This window comes from Juglans regia, chromosome 13 (assembly GCF_001411555.2).
Source record: "Juglans regia cultivar Chandler chromosome 13, Walnut 2.0, whole genome shotgun sequence".
Taxonomy (NCBI): Eukaryota; Viridiplantae; Streptophyta; class Magnoliopsida; order Fagales; family Juglandaceae; genus Juglans; species Juglans regia.
In genome coordinates, this window is record NC_049913.1 from 2,386,096 (window position 1) to 2,410,381 (window position 24,286).

Consider the following 24,286-nt stretch of genomic DNA (forward strand, 5'->3'; position numbering starts at 1 on the left):
TTTTCAATAACTTCAAACAAATCATATTTATTTTTATTTTTACAATTCAACAATCCATAATATAATAATTTCATATAAATAAAAATTTCATATTTATAATATAATAATCTTAAAAAATATTTTTAGATTTGTTATAGTTCTTTTTATATTTAAAAATAATAATAAATTTATTGTAATTTATAATTTGAATGAAAATAATTTAATTAATTTAATATAAAACAAATATAGATAATATTTATTAAATTTAAAAATAAAAAGATATTTGACTAATTCAATATCAATAATCTTATTGAATATATGTTTCTGTGTCCACAATTTTTTTTCACAGGCAAATAATTTGAAGAACAATAATGTTATTCTCAAGTTAACGGGGAATCTTCAACGGACTACCTTGTCACGTACACGTCCTACAGTAAGGTAAATTTATAATTAATAAATAAATCAGCATTATTTAAACATGCGTACCTGTCATATATTAGACAAAGATAAGAACTTTATGGTCATTTTAACAAGTTCTAAAAGTAAATGAATAATCTTATAACTATTTTTTATTTTACAATTATAATAAAAAAATAATTATATAATATTAAAATGTAATTGTAATAAAATAATATGATTTATTAATTATTTAAAAATAAATTAAGTTACTTATAAACAAAAACAAGAAGAATCCCACGACTTCCATCAAATTAGAATATAATATACAACATCAAACCTTGACTGATCGGACCCCTACTTTCCCAAGACAAAAGACAGAGTGGACGAGAGAAGCAGTCATTAAAGCAGCAGAGGAACCTACCCACCCCATCCATCCATCTATCCATCCCCATTATTAAAAATTAAAATCAATCACTCCTAATATTAATATTTTAAATTAAGTTAAAATGAGTTGAATTTTTTAATAAATAGTAATAAATTTAGATGATAGAATGAGTTTTATAAGACTTATTTAAGATAAATTTAGATATATTTAAATGTTAAGATGAATTTAGATATATTTATAAAAAATTAGAAAAATTTTAAGTATTACGTGAAAAGAAATTTTAAATTGAGATAAACCTAATCCAAATAAGACCTTAAATCTAATTTAAATAATAAATATATCTTACTATTATTTATTATTTTATTATTATTTATTACATATTATTTTTTATTTTTTATTAATTTTAATATTTTACCCTTATTTTTTCACAATTACTTATAAAAATGAGTAATTCTACATACAACCGTGAAGTGCGTAACCGCCGCGTAATCGCTTTGAAAAAAAGTAGAGTCTATTATTAAAAAATTAATTTTTTTCATATGAATCCCATATTTTATTCATTTTTTTCAAAACGATTACGCGACGGTTACACAATTCACGATTGTAAGTATCTTTTCTCCGTAAAAATACCTCAAATATTTCACTGCCGAAACACAACCTACTTAAGTCCTCTCAGTCATGATAGCAGACGTACACGCAGTCGCATTTCTCTACCGTATGATATCTCTCTTCCACCACTTGCATTCCTCTCGCTTCTCCGTCTCAATCATCCCCGCTTCGATCTCGTCTCTCGGCTCTTTCCCTCTCCTCTTCCCCTGGTACACCTTCCCTTCCACGACACTCCCTCTAACATATATCTTCACATGTGGATTTTTTGTTGATTTTTTTTTTTTTTTTAATTAGTGCGTATGGTTCTTTCTTTCTTCTTCTTTTTTTCTTTCTTAAAAAATTTATGTATTTAAGTTGTTTTAGCCCAACTCCCATTTAGCTTAGCAGATGTTGGGTTTCCTTGATGTATGAATCCCGTAGGAAAATAGTGGTCTGATCTGTCAAGTTTTGATATTGTATATTCCAATTTGATGGAAGTTGTGGGGTTCTTTTTGGTTTTTGTTTATTTCGTTTAGGACTTGTTAAACTGACCACAAAGTTCTTATCTTGTCTGATACATGACAGGTATGCATGTTTTAATAATGCCGATTTCTTTATCAATTATAAATTTCCCTTACTAGTTATATATGTTTCCCATCACGTTGTAAGTGGTAACTGCATGTTTATGAAAGAGAGGCTGTTAATTGTATGGAATGAAAATTTTAGAAAAAAAAGAAGGAATTACTAGTGGGAAACGTATTGGACTTGAACCATACATGCTTTCAGCACTCACTGACTGAACTAACTCACTTTAATTTTGCGGCACATTGTTTGGTCTGATCAGATATTGTCGTTAGGGGAACATGTGTTGTGCTATGGCGCCACGAGTCATATGACGTCACCTTGTAATGCTATTTGAGCTACGTCTCCGGATCATGTTGCACAAACACATACACTACAGATATATGATTTTAATCGAATGTTATCTTGAAATCCGTTTTTTTTTTTTACTTGAAGTTTTTCAGGCAATTACCATTATTTTTTACTCGTATTTTTCCTTTTTCTTACTTGAAAGCTAGTGTGTGCAATTGCAGACATGGATGGTGGTGCAGGGCCAAGTTTGTTTCCATTGCACCGATGCAAAACTCTCCATCTGGTTGGTACCCAAATCTGCTTTTCAATTATGTACAATGTCCATCATGGATCTAAACCTGCTATAAATTTGTCTGAAGGACATTCAAGTTTGCCTTCTTTCTTGGCTTTTGTTCGCAACTTAAGGCCTTGTGGTCTTTTAAAACCATACATCCAGGTGAGGCACGGACAAGGAATCCACAATGTAGAGGGAGATAAGAATTACAAGGCATACTTGTCTCCTGACTACTTTGATGCACACCTAACTCCACTAGGCTGGCAGCAGGTATGAAGCAAGTCATTATTACAATTTTATCTACAATTTTACCCTTGCTGGAAAGATCGCCATACCCCATTGAAAAATGTTGCTCGAGTTTTTTTTTGCTGTTGTTGCAGGTTGATAATTTGCGAAAGCATGTTCATGCATCTGGGTTATCCAAGACGATTGATTTAGTCATTACATCCCCATTGCTAAGGTTTTTATGTCAGCTTATTGTAATCCTCTTCATGGCCATTCATTGATATCTTTTCACATTTCTGTTTAAATCTAGAAGTAGTTCTTCTTCCTTCTGTGGTTTTTTTCTTTCAGTCATAATCAGTTTTGATATTTGAATTGATGTCTAGTAATATTTTCTGAAAGATAGGTGGAAGTTTTTGTTTCTTGAATTGAAGTTCAAACGTTCATCTTGATTCTCACTCTCACTCTCACTCTCTTTTCTTGATTGTGGAAGTTGCACTCCAAAATGTTCACCAAAATTTACAGTTCTGATGGGATTATATAATCAGCTGAAAGGAAATTCAAACATGGGTTTGATTCACACCCCATTTCCTGAGAAATAATTACCATCCAAAAAGAGGAAAAAACAGGGTCTTTATCTAAAGGAATGTATTGAGATAGGGCAAGTGTTTAGAACATGCTTGTATTTGGAACAGTAATTTAAATATCTATGGCGTTTATTTGTTTGATGGGATTGATAGACTATGGTCATTTTTGCAATGGTTATGCAGAAAGGCTCCAGTAGAGAGAGGATATACAAAATTCAAAATTAAGTTTTTTACCTACTTAACTTAATTTAGTTGTTATGCTTCTTTTCGACAATGGATTTGGTTCTTTAGTTGTTATCTTCCCTGAAAAGACATATTTCATGATTTATGTCGCAAAAGTCAACATTTTACTCATGTTCACTTGATTATAGGACTATACAAACTGTCAACATTTTACTCATGTTCACTTGATTATAGGACTATACAAACTGCTGTTGGAGTATTTGGTGGTGAGGGCTATGCAGATAAGGCGGATGTACTGCCTCTAATGGTGGCGAATGCGGGAAATAGTGGCCGTGCTGCAATCTCAAGTCTTAATTGCCCACCAATCATAGCAGTAGAGCATTGTCGAGAACATTTGGTATGTCTTGTGAATATTTACATTCTCCTTTCTTGCAATTACACTTGCCTTCCATCAGATGAGAGTGAATCAGATTGTTAATGGCCGAGTAACTTAGTTGTTGGCTGTGTAAAACCCACCCCAAGATCATGCCTACAAGACTACTTTTAAATACTTCTTATCTATCGAGTATAAAATCTTGACAGTATCTCATGGAAGAAAATGCTTTCTGTAGGCAAGAGTGTCAATTGTTCCATTTGTGCCTTGATAATTTGGCTTGGTTTTGCTAATTTTAACAGCACAAATTTCAGAAATGTCTGATTCAACTTTGAACAGAGACAATTCAAGGAACACGTTTCATATATATTAGACCATAGATATTTTTCTTACTTCTAATGAGCTTAGTACTTTTTTTCTGATGAATTCATTTTTTTCTGCATATAAACTAAACATGACAGTACAAGATGCAAATGCACAGAGAGAACATACCACAGGGAAAAAAGGAAACTGGTCAAACAGCTAGCTGCCACATGGCATATGAGTTGCTCAAAAGCTTATTACAATGGCTCTTAATGATAAATGCATTGTTTGAGACATCGAACATGCTGCAAATTCTGTTAGAAAACCACATTGATAAAAAGACAATACGTGCATGCAATAGTCCCGGTAAAAACCCAATGTACATCACTAGAATGTCCCCACTGAAGAAGTCTATCTTCAGTAGTGAACCTATTGTGAATAACCAGCCATGCTTTAAAGCTCACATTTGGAGAACCAAATTAGCCTCCACCTAGCCACCACTGGCGGGGCACTCAAAATCTAAATTTAGATAGCATATAATATGTACGCTGAAATATGACCTATTAAAAAATGTATGTGCGCTGAACTATGGGGAAGTGTACTCTGTATGGATAAGAGCCTTTGACCTTGCAGCGGGCAATGCCCAACTGCCTCATTGAATGATCTCTAAAGCTACTTTTGTTCTGTATATCTCTGGTTGCAGGGAGTTCACCCTTGTGATAAAAGGAGAAACATCAGTGACTATCAGTTCCTTTTCCCTGCAATTGATTTTTCTCCGGCAAGTACTTTGATAAAGTAGATCTAGAGGCAGCAATACAGTTACTAGTGAACGTTCGTTTTTTCCTTGGATTCCCTGATGAATAACTTTCAGATTTCTATGCAGATAGAAAATGACGAGGATGTATTATGGAAGGCCAATATTAGAGAGACAAAGGAAGAAGTTGCAGCTAGGGGATTGAAGTTTATGAACTGGTGATGATGACCTTTGTTCACTATCAGAACTCTGGATTTGGGTCAATGCATTTAGGCTCTAAATGCATTCAAACAGTACCTCACTGATACTTCAACCACCAATTACACGGAAAACTGCAATTGATTGTTTAATGTGCTATCATCTTCGAGTTTAACTTGTGCAATTGATTGTTTAATGTGCTTTCATTTTAGAGGACAAACTTTATTTTAGTTGACCACGAGCTTTTCTAGGATTGTTAGCTTAATCCTTTTTTTATAAGTAAGAGTAAAGCTAGCTTTAGAGCTCGTTTGGACACTTGGACTATCTCATAATTCTGTGAATAGTAGTGAAATGGTTTGAGTTAAGATGTTTTATTGGGATTTGGAAAAGGAGAGAGAAAAAGTTAAATAAAAATATTAATTGTTGGAGTATAATTTTTAAATATTATTTTTGTTTTGAAGCTTGTAAATGTTGTATTGATTGTTGTGTTTTCTTTTGAAAATGTGTATTGGTTTTTGTGTTTAAATAATTATTAGGGAATAATTAGTTGAAAAAGTTGAAGATTTAAAATTGTAAAGTGTTTTGTGTTTGAGTGATGTTTGGGAGCACTATCTAAGGCCTCTACACCATGCACCATCCACATAGCATAATTTGATTTGTAAGATTCAAATTTTAAAATTTATTTTCCAAATCAAATTATGTCATGTGGATGGTGTGTGATGTAGAGGTCTTAGAATAAAGTTATTTGATGTTTGAAAATGAAATTATGAGAAGTTTTGAGAATTTTGAGAATTATGTGACTCATCTTTGTATCCAAACGTCCCCTTACTCTTATATTGTTTAATATAAACTGTTTAGCTTATCAGGTCTTTCAAGATCTTTTTTTTGCGAGAACAAAATACCTTTCGAGAACTCTTCATGATTCCTTATTAACTTTTGTGGGGTATGAATCTAAAGGGGCAATGGATCTCAAGAAGTATCTAAAGTCACAAGTTTTGGATTGATTTTCTCAATATAATGGTTCCGGATTAGCTGTACAGTTTACCACATAGAGTATTGTTATAGCACTGTAAGCGCGTGCACAACACACACACTCGCGCGCACACACACACACACACACACATATATATATATGACTTTGACGTGATTGTATGTGGGACCTAAGCTTTTCTTTGAATTTCTTTCTCAGGTTGTGGACAAGGAAAGAGAAGGAGATAGCAATTGTTACCCACAGTGGATTCTTGTTTCATACGCTAACTTTGTTTGGAAATGACTGTCACCCTTTGGTGAAAAAAGAAATATGCAAACAGTAAGTACCTATGATGCCTTTTATTTATTTTAGAGATACTATGACCGCACCCTTCAAACATGAAACATAAACTCAGTTGATATGGATGCTCCTTTTAGTGTGTTACCCCACGTTCTCCTGGGTACGTAAGATACAATATTCCCTACACGAGTTTTTTCCTCTACTTTTTCCCCATATTCTCTAGCTTAATACTCTTTTGTCCTGAGAAACTGCATAATGCTAATGTCTGAGTACAAATGCGTGTCTTTGCATGTCCTCCATGTGCGGTAAAATTTATATTTTTCTCATCTTTTAGCTGTAATGTGATAAATTCGATATATTTTCTTTTCCTTTGTGTATACGTGTGTATATCTTAGAATGTGCCTTTTTTTCTTTGGGTAGAGCATCAGTTATAAGGTAACTACTTCAAATAAAAATTAATAGGCTGATGATGCAGAATCAGTTGTTAACTCATTTGTGAATGAGAAATAACTTTTGCAACATGTTCTTACAGCTTTGCGAATTGTGAGCTTCGTTCTATGGTCATTGTTGATAGAAGGTGAGTTCATGAACCTTCACGACCGCAAGAGACTTCGTCCCATTCAGGATTCGTAATGATTTCTCTTCTTTTGCCAGTATGGCAGGTTCAGATGACTCGACAACTAATTATCCAGGAAAGATACCTTCTGGGCTTGATCTCCCAAGTGATGTTGCGGTCGAGAAGAAATTGGAGAAAGAAGAGCCAGATTCTGGATTTACATAGTAAAAGAAGTGCCACAAGTTTTAAGTGGTGAGCAAGGAGTTCCATGATATGATAAAAAAAAAAAAAAAAGCATTCTTCCAAGCCCTGGTTTCGTACTAGACATTCCAACATGTTCTGCTGGTATCTTTAGAACTTATATTCAAATAGAGGAGTTTGAATCTGATTAATCAACGAAGGGATGAACATTGATTCCTTTTTTAATGAAAATTGGATGAACTAGATAATTAGGTGATAGAGACACTGTAATAGAGTCGATATCCGGAGCAACTCAAGCCAATCTACGACTGTTCATCACCATACCCTTCCTACACCACCCTCTTGTTAGACAATGAGCGATATACTGTTTGTTGTCGTTATGAAATCGATTTCTCTGTTATGCTAGTCTGTTGGTGCTACAGCCTGCAGCTGCTACAAGGATTTAAGTACCCGAGAGCGGAACAACGTCAACAAGAAACTTCCAATTGTGCTCTGAAATCCCTAAGCCGGGTGGCCCGGGGGCTTAGGTATATATGAACATGGCAAACAAGAGAACCTGATTCTCAACGCAATTCAGTCTCTTAACTGTTTTCTTAACAACTACAGGGTACCGGGTCTCGTGCTGAAGCCAATTACATACAAACCTCGAGGAAGTTGATGAAAACGTCTACAACTTATCCAATAGAAGATGGATATTTATTGTCACAACGGATCAATTTCAACAAGGAAACTGATGTTGGACGTGGGCCAATTAGCATAGAATCCTGACATATTGCGTTTTAACAAATGGCTATCACGAGCACAGCAAGAGGCAGCACTTTAGTTAGTCTTCAGAACGTCATAAAAAGACACAGGCCTCTTCTTGGACTTTACACACAGTTCCTGAAAAGACATAAGATGTGGGTCACGGCATGCCCTACAAATTATCAATTTTCTTTCCCTCAATAATATATATATAAGAACTGATGATACCTCTATAGCAGAAGCCACACGCAAAAGAGAAGCTTCACCCCATGGACGGCCTATTAGTTGCAAACCTATTGGAAGTCCTTGTTTATCAAAACCGACCTGAAAGTTATAAAATTGATCCACAATAAGATAATAAGACAACAGAAGAGTGAACACCAAAGGTGGTCACAAAACACCTTTGGTGTTCATATGCCATTGCTTTGAATAATGATTGAATGTAATGGGCTATCAAGCACCTAGGAGCTGTGCCAAAAAAATAAATAAATTAATAGGTTACAAGATTGACTTCAAACTCCTTGAAATTAGCTTTATTTGTTAAGGCTTGGGTTGAACACTTGAGCTCAAATACCAATTGTTTGAATTTTCACGAAGGGTTCAAATTCTCTTTTCTTTTTTTGAAAACAATGAGAATAATTCAAAGGTCAACACTAAAACAAACAGAAAGTGCTTTTAAACATAATTTAGGAAGTAAATCTTACAGAGATAGGTGAGGGTAAGATTAAAGAGTGCTTTCTCAAGGTCAAAATATGTGAAAGAAGTTTCCACTAGGATTGTATGCATAATAAATTGCTTACTAATTAGCATATGATATGGAAGGGGAAACAAAATGCCATCAACTGATCAACCCAATCAGTTATTTGAGATTTCAACATCAACCCAGCTTGGGAAGTAGGGCTACAGTTTATTTACATTATTAGACATCCATATATGTTTCAGAGTAACATAATATTGATTGTTCCTCCAATTATCCAGCACCTTATGTTCTACTTAAGAAAAGAAACAGAAAAATCAAGAAAAAAATCAACACTTGGATTTCCATTTTTTTTCCTTTTTATATTTCTTACTCTTCGGATTAAAATTTTACAGATCTTGCTTCCAAATGCATTATGATCGGTGGGAATTCTTGCAACATTTGTAGAAAAGCACAAATGTATATTCATAATTGATGATGTAGGTAGAAGTCTACACATACTTACCGAGAATGAAAGCGAACAGCTGGGAATAGGTATGTAATGACAACACAAAGATATGAGTTTAAGAATAAGACATGCATCACTCACAGGCACAGAAATGGCAGGAAGTCCAAGAAGATTAGCTGCAATGACAAACCGCATAAGATCACCTGAAAAACAAGAGGAAGGAGACTTTAAAAAATGGTAAGAGGTGTATAAACTATGCATACAAAGTAGATGTACCAGGAAACAACGTTGTACTACAGATGTAGCATGAAGAGACATAAAATGGAGAATCTCGTGAGAAAAAGGGAAACTGGCCATTTGCCTATTTTGCAATTTCAAATTGGAGATAATTGAATCTACAATACCAGAACATGCCCATAGAACAATCTCGAATTTTAGAAATTGGAGATAATTCAATCTAAAATAACAAAAAGAGACATGCCCTAATTTACAATTTCATATGGTCAATTGTAGCTTTAGAATTTGATCAGCCATCTCAAGCTTTGCAAGGTTTTAGAATCTCATGCAGTGATATAACTACATCCCACTGCTCCAAGTAGCTTAGGTGCTATTTTCAGATTAAGGGCATTAAGAGGTACATATGCTCGTACCTGGAGTAACATGCTACATGGGATGAAATGATAGAAGCGTAAATTGGTCTCGTGGGATAAACAAGGTCTCTTGGGCCTTCTGTGGAGTTCTAAAACATATTAGGCCCATTGAGGCCTTCAACGACAGGTTAAAGTTATGGAATATAATGAATATTTTTCGGTTGCAGATTTGGAAACAATCATCTCGGTTGAAAAATCATCTTGGATGAAAAATCACTTTTTCAATTCATACTTTTCAAATGACAGAATAATCTTTTGATGAACATACCTGTAACCTGCATGTCTGTCTCCCCATGTTGAAGTGCACTAGGAGGTATCACGGGAGCTGTCATGCTGTTATGCATTGAAAGATTATTCTGTCCAGTTACGATATCTCAAAGAAAAATATCATATGCAGGTTACACATGATAATCAATTAGAAGTAAACAAGTGCCCAATTAAAATTAGTATTTTCTTTGAAAAGCAGAGTAAGACTATGTACTGAAACTCTAACTAGAAGCAAATGGCTAAAGTAACTCCCAGAAACTGACAAAGAAAAGATCGAGCTTGTTCAGAATGTGCATAATATAAACCTAAATATAAGCTTTGTAAAAAATATGCCTAAAAGGATCGTGATCAGACTGGATCAGGCATTTAGTCAATAATTACCAGGAAACCGAAGACCGAGAAAAAAAAAAGAAAAAAAAAAAGCAAAAAGAAAAAAAGAAGATAATTATTCAATACTTCTATAAAAAGAGCCAGAAAAGAACTGTAGTACCACAGTGATGGACTGTAGTAGTCCATATCCAAATTCAGTCCCAATTGGATTAATTATGTATATCATGATCTGATCCGTTAGCTGCACTTATTATCAAAGTGATCAGTTAAGCTTACATACCCTGTTGTTGGGGTCACTATGACATCAACGTTCTTGAATATTGCCATGTGATGGTACATAATCCTTCGCCTGAAGTGTATATGCAAAAAACTATAAGATATCTAAATTAGACCAAGCAAAGAGCATTTGAGTATCTCACTTATTATAATACAGTCTTAAATGAGGATGTAATAGATGATAAAATGCGTTAGATATTTTAAGTTCTATGTCTATGACATTTAAACCATATTTTTCTGAAAATGATGGTGTAAACCATTGTGTAAAGAGGATGGGTAAAATTAGATCTATAACATCTGACATAAGTTGGCATGATATATCGAAGAAGTATCTCAGATATTTCCCCAAGGGTCTCTGAGAAAAGAAGATCAATAAGCATATAATGAGCATCCCCCAGTTCTCCATATCATGCATCTTGAAAGAAATCTAAAACAAGAGCCTTCTGAAGATATGATATCATTCATTGTGTGAAGAATGAACAAGAAAACTAGACCTAAAACGTATGGAAGGAACTATTTTCTGGAGGTCCATCAGGCCTGGTCAAGGTGCCACACATCATGGTAGGAATAGGGTGCCCCTGCGCCTGGATACTTTTAAGAGCTTATGAACAACCATAAATAGTAGATAAATATATCCAGAAAAGACATATGGGTCTTTTATTCTATGAAAACTCATGAGCAATCAAAAACAAGGTTGTCATGTCTTAACAAACAAAAAGTTGGAAACAAGACCACTCTGCCCATTCTCGTGACCCGCTTTTGGGTTTTCCAAAGAGCTCTCCAAGTTTTCATTGGTAATTTTGTATTAATCAGCTTCACCCAGAGATGGAAAATTCAATGCATCATTTCAGAAAGCACGGTACTGTAGCTTTTAACATGCACGAGATTAGAAGTAAATCAGTCATTAATTTACTAGTCTTTCACATCCAGTACAATTCATGAAAAATCCCTTGAAAAGGAAACAAGGAAAGAAAAAGAACATCTATGGAGCAGTGTGTAAATATTAGAGATACGAAGTGGGAGATAGATGATAAGCCTTTCATTTCGCTAGATTCCTACCCTGAAGATCACATATCTACTTAAGAGGGAGAATCAATCCCTCTTTTATGAAACATCATAGACCTTCCTGAAAATCCATGTAAACTAAGGAAGCTTGTAAGGATTAGACAATTCCGATATAAATTATGAAGAATCAATTATCTGAACAGCATACATAGTCTGATGCAGTAAATGATCGTTATTATGACTCACCTGAGACACTGGGCAGCAACATAGTCTGATGCAGTAAATGATCGAAAAAGGGCCAAACTAGTACGAGTATCGTATGTCATTCTCGCAGCTTTCCTTCAGAATGACAAAAGGAGGGAGAACGTATCAATTTAATATAATGCCACCATTAGTTCTGTCTTTTTTATAAATAATGTCATCCTTGGATAATAATAGCAATCACTCTGAAAAATTCCATTAACTTGTAGAAAGGTCTTTGTTCCAGTTTCAGCATACAATAAACCTACTATGTAATGTTCCTTCGACAAAGGCAAAGAAACATACCCATCCTCACAATCAGGATTCACGGAACACAGCATTTCAGATCCAATTGAAACAAGATGAGCATTGCGCATCTCCTGGAGCTCGGGTATAACAATTTCCACCATCTTGAAAAATAATACATGAAATATGAAGCATCTAACCAGTGTGATTGAATAAGCACTTTAATTCTCAAGTTCAAATGTATTTTCAGAGCAAACTATTAGCATGTCAAAGGACAGAAAAAGCCATTTTATTTCAAAACTAAATAACAAAAGGGTGAATGGTAAAATAGTTATAAAGTGCATAGTAGTCATAATGCACTTACTCTACAACCATGAGCTTTGCACAGCAAACCTAGAATATCTTCACACTGATCAGAAATATCAGTCGAGTTTACATCATTGAACCACTGCAGCAGAAAAATTATACTCTTACAATGGCGTCTATATCTAAAGCAGTTAAATTTCATCCACTTTGGTGAAAACCAATGTGAGATTACCGTTGTATACTTTCCAATTCGCAATGATTCCAAAGCATTTAAACTGTCGCGTGCTGACAGTATTGGCAAACAAGGTGCGGACTACAAATCAAGTAAAATGGTTAAATTTAAATGTGATACACAGTTCAAATAGTTAAACAAAGGTGCATCATAATTAACAGTTTAGAGGAATAAAAACTATCAAAGATATCATAGGCATGTCTATTCCGAGCTATATAAATAACTAATTCCACTTACAAAAATGATAACTATTCCAACTAAATGCCCTGAACAATTGGAAGAAATTAAAAAGGACCATGTAACTCAACTAAGCCATAATCCAAACTGAATTGGGAAAATAAATGAGAACCAGTGAAGTAACTGACAACTTGGTTCTAGAAAAATTAAACAAATCAGCAGTCAATGCAAATGCATCATTGGAATGATGATGAGCTGTAAGAGATTTTGAATTCCACTTCTGGATTTATTGTAATCAATGGGGCATGCATCTTCTTTTTATGTTTTTGCTACGCACTCCCTGTCTCATATTTTTGGTCTATTCTATTTTGGGACATTGCCTACTTTGAAAAGTCAATGGACACAATTTTAATAACCTTCCCAACTTGCCCTCCATTCAAGAAGTCTACACCCATTTTTTTCCTTGACTTTATTTGAGTTCAAATTAAGGAGGGTAATATTGGAAACTTATGAGTTTTATGTGAAAAACAATGCATTAGATGATGTCCCCTTCAAATGTTGGATATCTAAACAGGATCAACAACATGCGATATAGGGGATATTCTTTTATTGACAAATCATGAGATACTAGTCAAATGATTCAATCCTTAAAAAGTAGAGAGATAAATGGAGAAGGTGAACTTGTACATTTTTGTTTTTCGACAAGTAAAAACTTGTATGCTATTTTGATAGGTAATAAGGTTTACTAAGTTACCGGTTGTAAACTGTTTCTATTTGCAAGAGAGGATCCCAAGATTGCTGCATACCTGATAAATTATAGTGCAATGAGATCAAATTAAGGAACATAGCTAGTGTTCTCAACCAAATGGTTACTAACTGCTCACTTAAACAAGCCAATATTTTGTAACATGCATGCATCGAACACTGATGTAATGTACAGAACTGGGAATCCAAGGCATACTTGCAAATAATAGATACTATGAGCAAAAGGATTATGCACTTCAAGTCAAGTCAATATTCCATAATATCCTAAAAAATGGACATTCCAATTTGGGTGGTCTTAATGATTCAAGAGTTATGCAATAGAGAGAGAAATATTGATGCAGAACTTAGATGTTTTCCAATGTAACTGATAATACATCAGCAATAGACCCAGGCAAGGAACCAAAATAGGATGGAATTCATAACAAGCCAGAGTACTGATCAACATCGTCACAAGCATGAAATGCTTACACTAGCATGACATCCTCCACTGTTGATGCAATTGGTCCAATAATCTCCACGGTCCCAGCATCACATAATGATCTACAAAGAAAAGGTTCCAAACACAATGATTTTAATCATTCATCCTTAAAAAAATAATAATAATAAAAATCTCTTCCTATAGCATAAAAAGTATCTTCAGTACATTAATGCCATTAAGTAAACGTTTAGAGTGTGAATAACTGAGGACTCCTAGCCCTTCCTATTGGCCATGTTGCAAGGGTTGCACTGATTGAGGCAGAAGCATTAGTCAGACTCATTGCATCCTAAGCCAACTATATTTTAATTGGAGCTTAAGCCATTTCATACTCTTACACACGGGGTACATTAAATTTTTTTTTTTTTTATAAGTAAACAAATTTTATTCATCAAAGAATTAGGCAAATTAAATTTTACCACACATTTAATTATACTCACCTCACAGAGTTTTTTCTTTCCTTTTTCTTATTACCTTCCTCGCATATGTAGAAGTTAAGATAGAATCCATTCAATTTCTAAAAAGGATTACCAATCCTTAACTTTTCAAGGAATCATTTATCAGTCGTTGTGAATTATCTATTGTTCTCAATATTTTCTACCTTGGTTGGAGGAGGAGGATCATTATAGTAATCATAACTACCACCATTCTTACACAAGAACCACAGTGACTTTTTCCAAGGGGGTTGACCTACAGGATAACTCCAATAATAAATTTACTATTAAATAAAAGAGATATCAGACACTACAATAGAATCTGGAAAACATAGTTTTCATTTTCAAGTAGTGAGCAGTATCGATTTTGTAAAAGCATAGGGCCCAGATATACTAGCAATATATCATCATGATCGATTCCACAGCTGGAAGGCTTACCCTTCCATATCCGTCCGTCCATACGTTGTCTTGAAGCCAACTACACCACAGAGGGATGAAGGAATACGGACTGAACCTGCCTTTTAATGTTACATTAAGCATAAAAAATTAGCAAATAAGAAATGATAATCACAGTGCAGCCAACATATTCTATTTGCACAACCTCCGCCATCTGTTCCAAGTGCAGCAGAGGATAGTCCAGAAGCTACAATTGCTGCAGGACCTGAGGAAGATCCACCAGTATACCTTTCAGGTGCATGAGGATTCCTTGCTGTTCTGCACTTCAAAATACATAAATCAGGGAAATAAATATTGTCTAAACTGGGAGGGAGAAAACAAGGAACTGTTCCCCAAAGAAATTAAAAACTCTCGGTTAAATATCTTATCCAAGAAACCCAAAGGTTAGAGTCCTTATACAAGTATGCATGTACTTATAAAAGGTTATGAAAGAAAGAGTAAACAAAAGATAGTAGTGAGATTCCATTATCTGAAACAAAATATAACATTGAACAATTCCTCAAGTTGCTGATGTCTGTCAGTGCATCCATGTGGAAATATTTTACAAATGAAAAATTATGCAAAATATATATATATATATATATATAATAAGAGAAAAATTATGCAAAATAATTATCTGGAAAGACTAACATGCTCAGTGCATTGAGAGATAGGATTATATTAGCTGGACTAAAAGTTTTTTTCTCAAGGCCTAGCATAACCAAACAGCTAGAAACCGGACATTACCAAACTACTTACAGGTCAGAGTTGGGATTAAGCGGACCCTAAGTAAGTTTCAGGTTGAACCAATCATCACTGGTAAACAGTTAAAATCCAAGCTACGCTCACAAACACACCAACCTGGATAACTAACTATACTATGTTCAAAGTTCGAGCCCTGCCAAGGTTGAATTGGTTCCAGCTTGCATTTTCCCAGCCCAGTTACAAGCATAGTGTCTGGCACACTACTCCGAAGAAAAATCCAACCCAAACCCAACCCACTGACCCATTTCCTTCCCCCCTATCAAGGTGCCCCGAAACTACCAACATAACGGAAAGGTGAAGTTTTCTCCATCTACGTACATTATTATATCTAAAACTGAAGATCTTGACAGCTATTGCAAATGTCCACAAAGTAAAATTAAAGAGTTTTTAGTGGCAATGACTCTAAAATATTTTCAATATTTACACGTCCACTATCCACCATCAATTTGTCTGACTGCACGGATAATTGTCAGTTAAAACTCGTTGGATATCACCTTGCCATAGACATATCGTTCATGTCAAACATCAACATCAGTATTGAAATTGCATTATTTCAACTGCTAAGAAATAAACTTACCCAAAATTAGGGTTATTTCCAGTCGTACCCATGCCAAACTCATGCATATTTGCTTTCCCTAAAAGAATCACACCACAGCTACGCAGTCTTGAAACACAAACTGCATCCTTTTTGACAGAGCGAACCTGATGCATCCATGTACTACCGCCTGTCACAACAAAATGATACTGTGAGTTTGCTAATACATCAAATAAAGTCTGACAATAATTTTTTCAAAAAAAAAAAAAAAACTCCATAGCCATTTACTCTTAGATGGATGAGGAAGGCAATCTATATCATCCTTGATTGCCATGAAAATCCCATCCAATATAGATAACGGCTTTCCTGCATGAACGACATCCAGAAATGCCATAATTATTAAATGGGGTATATTTCCACTGCAGTCAACACAATTATACATGATAAAATTTTACATTAGAGTGAATTACTTGTTATAGTTATTAAACCTGCAAATAGCATCATATGCCTGAATAAAACCATCACAGCTCAGCCTTACCTTCCTCAAACCTTTTTGTAGACGCTGCAGCTTGCTTCCTGACTTCCTCAGCATCAAAGGAAATCAACAAAGGTTGCGGGGGCTTCTTACTGCTGAAGTCCTCGATAATTGGGATGATGCGCTCTGCCACCTACATATCGAAATGGGAACTTTCCTGTTGTAATCCAGGTGAAAATGAACGCGATTACAAGCAAATAATAGAAACTTACTATAGATGGGGTCGCAAGCCCAGACCGATAAGCATAAGCATAATCACGGATCTTCCAGTACTTGAATGGTGGATCTTGATTCCCATTCCAGCTGCCAGGAAGATCGTAATCTGGAAGACACTTCAAAGCCGATTCAACTCGGTCTTCTGGTTTCCCGTCCTCATGAAGGGTGACAACGCCATGTTCTGGTTCTAATTTCAGATCAAACTCATTGAATCATTTCGTGCTAAAAAAAACGTTCTTTAGTAAAGAAAGCGATTACTTGAATTAACAGATGAACAACACAGAAGAACAATAACAATATCTATATATATATATATATATATATATATATATATATATATAGACGCACAAAATATGTTATAACTTTAACCAAACAAAATGAACTAATATTGTCACAAAAAAAGAGAGGGAAAAAACCTTGAGGAGGAAACTCAGGTTTAAACATGGGAGCCTCTGGTATCTCCGTATTCCGCAACATCTGTGTATTGCCAATTCAGTCTCCAATAGCTGGAAATCCAATTGCAATTATAAATTCAAGTTAAGAAGTAACCAAAAAAGAACATACCTCGATAAATTTATTCTTCTTCTTCAAGTAAGATATGAGTAGGGAGCCTATCACCGGCGCTTCAATTATGCTCACAAAAAACTTGAATAGGAACCCCGTCAAATGGGGCGCTGCAAGCCATTGAGACCAATTTAAAAAAAAAAAAAAAAAAAAAAAGTAATTGAGCATATGGATCGGAATACAGTTTTTAAATTTATCACACAAAGATTGCAAGTAACAAAGTTTGCGCATGAAATTTGATCCTGTAAGCGACCTTGGATAGCTTCGGGTTCGTACTTCACGATGGATAAGTCAACCTCCTGGGCCGGCACCATGACACGCTTCTTTCCCATCTTTAGCTACTGGAATCGAAACCAGAAAATGGTTCAGAATTGCAATTTCAATCGCTTAATCTCCTTCAAAGAGGCTATTAATCGTCAAAATGCGCAAAACAGAACCTGGCACAAAGAGAGGGAGTCAGACTGTGGTGAAAAAGGATGCGATACGAAGCGATCAATGGGGTGGTTGAGCCGCTGAAACGCAATTTTAGTAGAGCGTAGAGAAATTGTCTTTTTTTCTTTTTGGCGTTTAGTATATGATGTATTGCATTCGCCTTCCGCAGAATGGAGAAAGGCCGTCCATTACTACTATGACGCATAGGTGCAGTCAATGCTCCCCAAATTTCAGTTTCAGAACTGCGGGTAGTCGAGCGAGTCGGATACAAGTCAACCAGACCCGAACCAACCACCCACCCACTGCCCCGGTTCACTGTTTCGATCGGATGAATGGGAAGGAGAGTAGAAGCTCCAAATTGCTAACCGAAGTTGGTGTTGAACCCTCCGGGGGGGGTGGAATGCGACAGCCCGGGTCAGGCTTCGTTTGTCTGGACGCTTTTAAATGGTGGTAGGTCGGCTCAGGGCCCAGGCATCAGGTCCATTCATTGTACAACTCATCCGCCGACGTCGTTTCTCGCTAAATTGTTTGTTGGCCGGCGGTTGCTGTTGCGGGATCGCGGAGCCGACTTCTCGATAATGCCGTTGAAGATGGGGAGTGTACTATCGTGCCCCTACTAGGATTTGAAGCGCGTGCGGGACACAGCAGTAAAGTTTACGGATGGAGCCTAGGAAGCGGGGTTAGTTTGGACAGTAACCTAATACGTAAATAATAGTGAAAATATTTTAAATTATTATGTTTAATGAAATTTTAGAAAATTAATATTACAAATTTTAATAAATATATTATAAAATTAAAATATAAATTTTTAATATTATTTTTATTTTGAGATTTGAAGAAATTGAATTATGTATTTTATTTTGTTTAGAAGTTTAGAAAAATTTTAGACTCGTTTGGTTACATAGATGAGATGAAAGTTGAAAATTAAATAAAAGAAAAATTCTAGACATAAGTCTCACACTCTGCATACCCATTTAAAAATATATCATTTTACATTTTTATCCACGTAATGAAAATGATTCCAGATATGTTTGTAAGTAAAATAAGATAAAAATATAAAATAACATGTTTTTAAGTGTGTATGAAGGGTGTGAGGCTTATAGGTAGCATTGCTCTAAATAAAATATCATTAAAATATAATTTTTTGATATAAATTTTTTATTTTAAAATTTGAAAAAGTTGAATTAATTATTATATTTTATATGAGTGTTTAAAAAAATTATAATAATTAGATGAGATAAGATTATATGATATAGTTTGTATAACTAAACAAGACATGATTAGGTAATGATTATATGAAAAAATTAGGTTTTGTCTCTCAACTCATCTCAACTCATCTCAACAACTTTTTCAAATTTTAACGTAAAATATAATAAACAATTCAATTTTTTCAAATTTTAAAATATAATAATATTAAAAAATAATATTTTATCATCTCAACTCAACTCACTTTAATATTCAAACACAATCTTAAAATTTTGAAATTGAGAATTATTTATATTTATAATATTTGAATATTATGATGAGATGAGTTTGAAAGATTTTACTATTCAAACCAAACCTTGAAAAAATAGGGCCAGTACTAAGTTTAGTCGCTGAAACAATCTATTTGGTGTACTATCTTACCCAACCCTCTAACAAATAGTTTGATTCGACTTGAGCGATTCAAATTCAGTTGATCACTAAATCGATTTTAATAAATTTTTTGAATCCTTTATTGAACCATTTTAGCCGATCGATTTTAGCCGATTTTAAATCAATTTGAACCGATTCCAACTAATTCAAACCTGTATTTATTTTCAAGTTGTCTAACAACTAAGTTTTTTTTAAAAAAATTTATTGTACAAAAATATAATATAACTAAATATATATTAACCTATTCATTATTGTATTCAATGATAATCACAGAAAATTTGAAAAATAAAACACGTAATTCTTTAATTTTTTTAGTTAAAGAAATAAATTAGAAGATGAATGAATATTTTGTATTAGATTTATAGTTGTGCATAAAATATATTTTGTACGAGGTAAAAAATGTCGACAATTGAGATTAAATACTTAATGAGTATTGTTAGATACAATCCTAGTGAGTGCAAGTCACGCGCACTCCATTTGAAAAAAGTATGATCCACCATTAAAAAGATAAATTTTTTCATGTGAACACATTTATGAAAAATAATATTTGTAGTCATGGAGTGCACAACTGCCGCGCACTCCTCTTTAAAAAAATAAATAAATATGAGATCCATATGAAAAATATAATTTTTTAATAGTGAACTATACTATTTTTCAAAATGAGTGATGCACGATCCATGACTGTATCTAACATTACTCCAAATTTATCAATTTTTTCAAAAAGAATGCGCGATACTTACACACTTTAAGACTGTAAATATCATTTCTCATCACAAGTTTATTGAAATTATTTTTATTGAAATTAGTTAATAAATTTATGCTTTATACTCTTTTATATATGATATTAAATGTTTGAATTGTCATATATATGATTTTTAATACTTCTAACCAACAGTGAGATGCCTGATTCAAAATGATTATGAATTGTTTCATTCATTGAATCGGTCCTTACCTAATTATGATTTTTCAAACATTGATTTCACCTTTCTTTACATTTATTTTAATACGGACATGACAATGTTTTATTTGTAACTTAATTTAAATTTAAAATTAGATTTTATCACGTCAATTATGTAGAGAAAGTATCATCTCGTCTTATTAGGGGTGCTATACATACCATTTGGACGAGGGTGCCACTATCCCACCTCTCGCCCCTACATGGGAGGAGGGACAATTTGGGCCCTCTAACCTTGGCACCGTCCTTCATTGGCGGGTGCCCACGTTTGGATGCCAAGGGTTAATTGGCCCCCATGGGTGTTCACCCACTCTTGCCCACCCACGATGAACAAAAATCAACTCGATATATATATATATACACACACACATGATGGGACAATAAAGAGAGAGATGACAACATGCGACTGAATGCCATAATAGAGAAAGAGGACTCGTAATAGGTTGAATGGAAAGATAGATAGAGGAAAGAGAGAGACAGGAGGAGGGGATGAGTTTTATATCAAATCCTATAATAAAACGATGTCGTTTTATTAAAAAAATTTAATTTTTATAATACATATATAAGAGCATTGGCAATGGCCTAGTCATTTCCAAATCTAAAATTTTACTAGAATCTTAACTTTTGGCTATGGTATTAACTTTTGACTAGTTGAATCTACATTGGACTAGCTATCTTAAAGTGAAAATAATAATATAATATTATATATGTTAATATTATTTTACATTTTTTTTATATTTTGTAAATACACTTCATATATTAATTAATAATTTATATTTTACTTAAAATTATTGTTTCTTCAACCTATTTCTTATACAATGTGCCTAAAATTGCAAGTGTAATAAAAAGGAAATCAAAAGACAAAAGAAATTGAGACAAAACTCTATTCTCATTCATGAAAAGGAATCAAAAATAAGAATGCTGACCTACTAAAATTCAGACATTATGATCTGTCCACTACACTAAAATTCAGACCTACTAAAAATAATAAGAATGACACTATAACAAAAATTTATTTACAAGCAACAAGCCAAAACTGAGTCCACAATCCACAAATAAATACCAACACATTCCTTTTAGGCACCAACACAGTCCACTGTCTAAAATTAGTGTCCTCAACACAGTCCACAGTCCAACATATGAATATAATGAACATTAGTATTGAGCAAGACAATCCACAAATAAATACAAACACATTCCACAGTCCAACACAATCCATAGTCCACAAAGAAATGCAATTCCAGCTCCAATAGTTATAAGTGCACAATAAAAAATGCAAAGCATAACTCATGTATTTCATAATGTTAATCATTTGAATATAATGTTAACCTACCTCACAAACTGTAAAGATGATGGATTTCATAATGTTCCTATACAAAAAACAAGAAACAATTATGAGTTGCAGAAGGTTAAAAGGGTCATTTTCTTTTTTGTTTGCATTCTTAGCTAGGAAAAGCTTATACTTTATGCACATAATAGAGGCAAAACATATTAATGAACAAAAAAAGAAACCTTCCAAACCTTAAGTTCTAGCTAAGAAGCAGTTTGAGGTTCCTTATATGCTCATTGTTTCAAAGGCCGTGCATAAGTTTTGGAAGCATGAAAGTAGTGAAGCAAGATTTACAAAGGATGTGGCAATGGAAGACCTAGTTGTTTCAACATTCAAAAGCCAAACCATCCAACTTCTGAAAAAGCCTTCTTTTTTGCCAAAATTGGCACTATATCAACACTATAGAACTCCACAAATGCAACATTGCTAAATATACAAGTCATTTACACAACAAAATCTAATCATAGAATTTTAGAGAAATCGAATGTAAAAATTACAAATACAGAAATGGAAACGTAAACTGCTTTAAATAGTATTAGAAAACCATAATTCATTTAACTATACCAGGAAAGAACCAAAAACTTGTTTGAAACCATGTTCAATAAGACTGCTTTGGGCTTCCAGCCTCTAGTGACTTTTGTGGCTAATAACTTTTGTTGTAACTTCTTGTCCATGCATATGCAACTGGACACTGATGATTAAAGCAGCAACCTAGAGAATTACCAAAAAAAAATTGTTGCTTCAAAACTGTTATGACTCATGAGCCTGTTCGCAAGGAACATCACTTCTACCTCAAGCCTTTAATGGATCAGCACAAGTCTAAAGGAGCAAAAGATGGTGATCTACAAATCAAACAAGTGAAAAACTTCAAAAAGTCGACTATAATATCTCAGTGGGGGAAAAGTAATAAATGACCATGTTAACCTTTGGAGCAATTTGGCTGAATTGATTAGAAAAGCCTACCATTTTCACTACCTCTTCCCCCCCACCCCCCGACACTTTTCTTTTTAAAGCAAATTCTTAACACAGAATTGAGGACAAAATAATAGTATTCAACGGCTCTTGCCAGAAACCTCATATTTGACTTGCAAAGGTATGCATTTTGTAGTTTGAATATCCATAAGATGGTTACAACGAAAGCATTATGAAGCTATGCATATCCTTGATTAATTTAAATTGGGATTGGCTCTAGATCCTCCCCAACTAATGAGGTACAGCCCACATGATTTGTTTCTTCCATTCTATCCAATCAATATAAGCATAGTACAATACAGAAAACAATTAGATTTTTTAACATGAAAAATTATTCAACCCAATAATTGAATAAACAAAAGCAAGTCACAGAGATTAGGAACTTTAAGAAGGGCATCTGAGAAAGCCACCTGAGAATGAAAATCACGTTCATCAAAACCCATGTAAAGCAAAACACACAGCAAAATCAGAAGAAACCGATAGTACTAGAATAAAAAAACCTTCCTGCAAACAATACCCAAATCATGAAACAGATGGCAAAACCAAAAGTTCTAAACCATCGAAACAGAGTGTTTATCAAAATCCATGTAAAGCAAAACACACAGCAAAATCAAAATCGCAAATCAGTTTGTAAAAAATACCCAAATCGCAATTTTATTGTGACGGATTTGTGGAGGAATGCACAACCTTCTGGACGACGATTCACTGGCAAGGAAGATGGTTTAACAGATGAATGGTCCTTGCAAAGTAAAAAGCACGGTGATTCAATCATTCGGTGAAGAGGAAATGAGAGAAAATAGAAAGAGAAGAGGGAGAGGAAAGCCTACACAGATAAGAGGGAGAGAGGAGCGGGAAAGAGAGATTACCGTTTGGGCTGGAAGACGAGGGCGTGGACGATCGACGGAGAGAAGAGGGCGTGGACGATCGAAGCAGTAGCATGTCTCTGTCTCTTGAGTTTCGGACGTTTCAGGATGAAGAAAAAGAAAACGAGGGAAATCAGACGAAGAAAGAGAAAGAACGAGAGAAAGAGAGGGGGAGGTAGATGAAATAATAAAATAAACATTTCAAGAGTGAACAGTGAGTCGCCAAGTTTAGAGAGGAGCTAAGATTTACTGTAGCTCAAGTGTTAAATTTTAGAGAAAATATACTTACAACCGTGAATTGCGTAACCGCCGCGTAATCGCTTTGAAAAAAATGAATAAAACATGGGCACGTGAAAAAAATTAATTTTTTAATAGTGGACCCCACTCTTTTTCAAAGCGATTACGCGGCGGTTACGCACTTCACGGTTGTATGTAGAATTACTCTAAATTTTAAACTTTTAACTAGTCTAATGTGAAAAATTTTTGATAAATATAGTCAAATTATAAATTTACATTGACATTTAGCTAGGCCATTACTAATGCTCTAAGCAGATTGGATGAGGTATTTCCAGATAGAGGCCTAATGGTGGGAGAGGGTGGACAAGCGGCATC

The 24,286-nt window shown here is 34.3% G+C and overlaps 2 protein-coding genes across 18 annotated transcripts; one reads left to right on the top strand and one right to left on the bottom strand.

Moving 5' to 3' along the window:
* The first annotated feature begins 1,423 nt into the window (after positions 1-1,423).
* On the top strand, positions 1,424-7,477 carry LOC109021635 (phosphoglycerate mutase-like protein 1). 14 transcript variants are annotated; one of them, XM_019004301.2, is made up of 11 exons: positions 1,915-1,936; positions 2,196-2,256; positions 2,446-2,507; positions 2,584-2,768; positions 2,879-2,958; positions 3,725-3,887; positions 4,870-4,944; positions 5,050-5,138; positions 6,308-6,427; positions 6,921-6,965; positions 7,043-7,477. In XM_019004301.2, exons 1-11 carry the CDS (start codon positions 1,930-1,932, stop codon positions 7,167-7,169), a joined length of 1,014 nt encoding a protein of 337 aa, XP_018859846.2. In that variant the 5' UTR covers positions 1,915-1,929; the 3' UTR covers positions 7,170-7,477. The 14 variants fall into 14 exon arrangements, with proteins under 14 accessions (XP_018859848.2, XP_018859845.2, XP_018859856.2 ...); XM_019004303.2 differs by lacking the exons at positions 1,915-1,936; positions 2,196-2,256 and adding an exon at positions 1,424-1,581; XM_019004300.2 differs by lacking the exons at positions 1,915-1,936; positions 2,196-2,256 and adding an exon at positions 1,443-1,581 and having other exon boundaries at positions 2,431-2,507.
* Positions 7,478-7,702: 225 nt separating this feature from the next.
* On the bottom strand, positions 7,703-18,326 carry LOC109021634 (fatty acid amide hydrolase). Of its 4 annotated transcripts, none has more exons than XM_035684512.1 (21): positions 17,925-18,326; positions 17,741-17,828; positions 17,488-17,597; positions 17,340-17,400; positions 16,920-17,110; positions 16,711-16,840; positions 16,461-16,538; positions 16,215-16,362; positions 15,039-15,151; positions 14,876-14,951; positions 13,997-14,068; positions 13,518-13,569; positions 12,587-12,667; positions 12,413-12,496; positions 12,109-12,212; positions 11,809-11,901; positions 10,562-10,630; positions 9,953-10,017; positions 9,176-9,237; positions 8,118-8,213; positions 7,703-8,027 (listed from the first exon to the last, which is right to left on the bottom strand). In XM_035684512.1, the coding sequence occupies exons 2-21, from the start codon at positions 17,817-17,819 to the stop codon at positions 7,965-7,967; spliced, it is 1,827 nt and encodes a 608-aa protein (XP_035540405.1). In that variant the 5' UTR covers positions 17,820-17,828; positions 17,925-18,326; the 3' UTR covers positions 7,703-7,964. The 4 variants fall into 4 exon arrangements, with proteins under 4 accessions (XP_035540405.1, XP_018859842.1, XP_018859841.1 ...); XM_019004297.2 differs by having other exon boundaries at positions 10,562-10,651; XM_019004296.2 differs by having other exon boundaries at positions 10,562-10,651; positions 17,741-18,257.
* Between the last annotated feature and the right edge of the window lie 5,960 nt (positions 18,327-24,286).

Coding starts and splice junctions, on each gene's coding strand:
- LOC109021635 (XM_019004300.2), top strand. CDS start 1,481: ATGATATCTCTCTTCCACCACTTGCATTCCTCTCGCTTCTCCGTCTCA. Junction 3,888..4,869: donor AGCATTGTCGAGAACATTTG/GTATGTCTTGTG, acceptor CTCTGGTTGCAG/GGAGTTCACCCTTGTGATAA. Junction 5,139..6,307: donor GGATTGAAGTTTATGAACTG/GTGATGATGACC, acceptor TTTCTTTCTCAG/GTTGTGGACAAGGAAAGAGA.
- LOC109021634 (XM_019004297.2), bottom strand. CDS start 17,819: ATGGGAAAGAAGCGTGTCATGGTGCCGGCCCAGGAGGTTGACTTATCC. Junction 17,401..17,487: donor AGAAGAATAAATTTATCGAG/GTATGTTCTTTT, acceptor GGCAATACACAG/ATGTTGCGGAATACGGAGAT. Junction 12,213..12,412: donor GCAAAGCTCATGGTTGTAGA/GTAAGTGCATTA, acceptor TTATTTTTCAAG/ATGGTGGAAATTGTTATACC.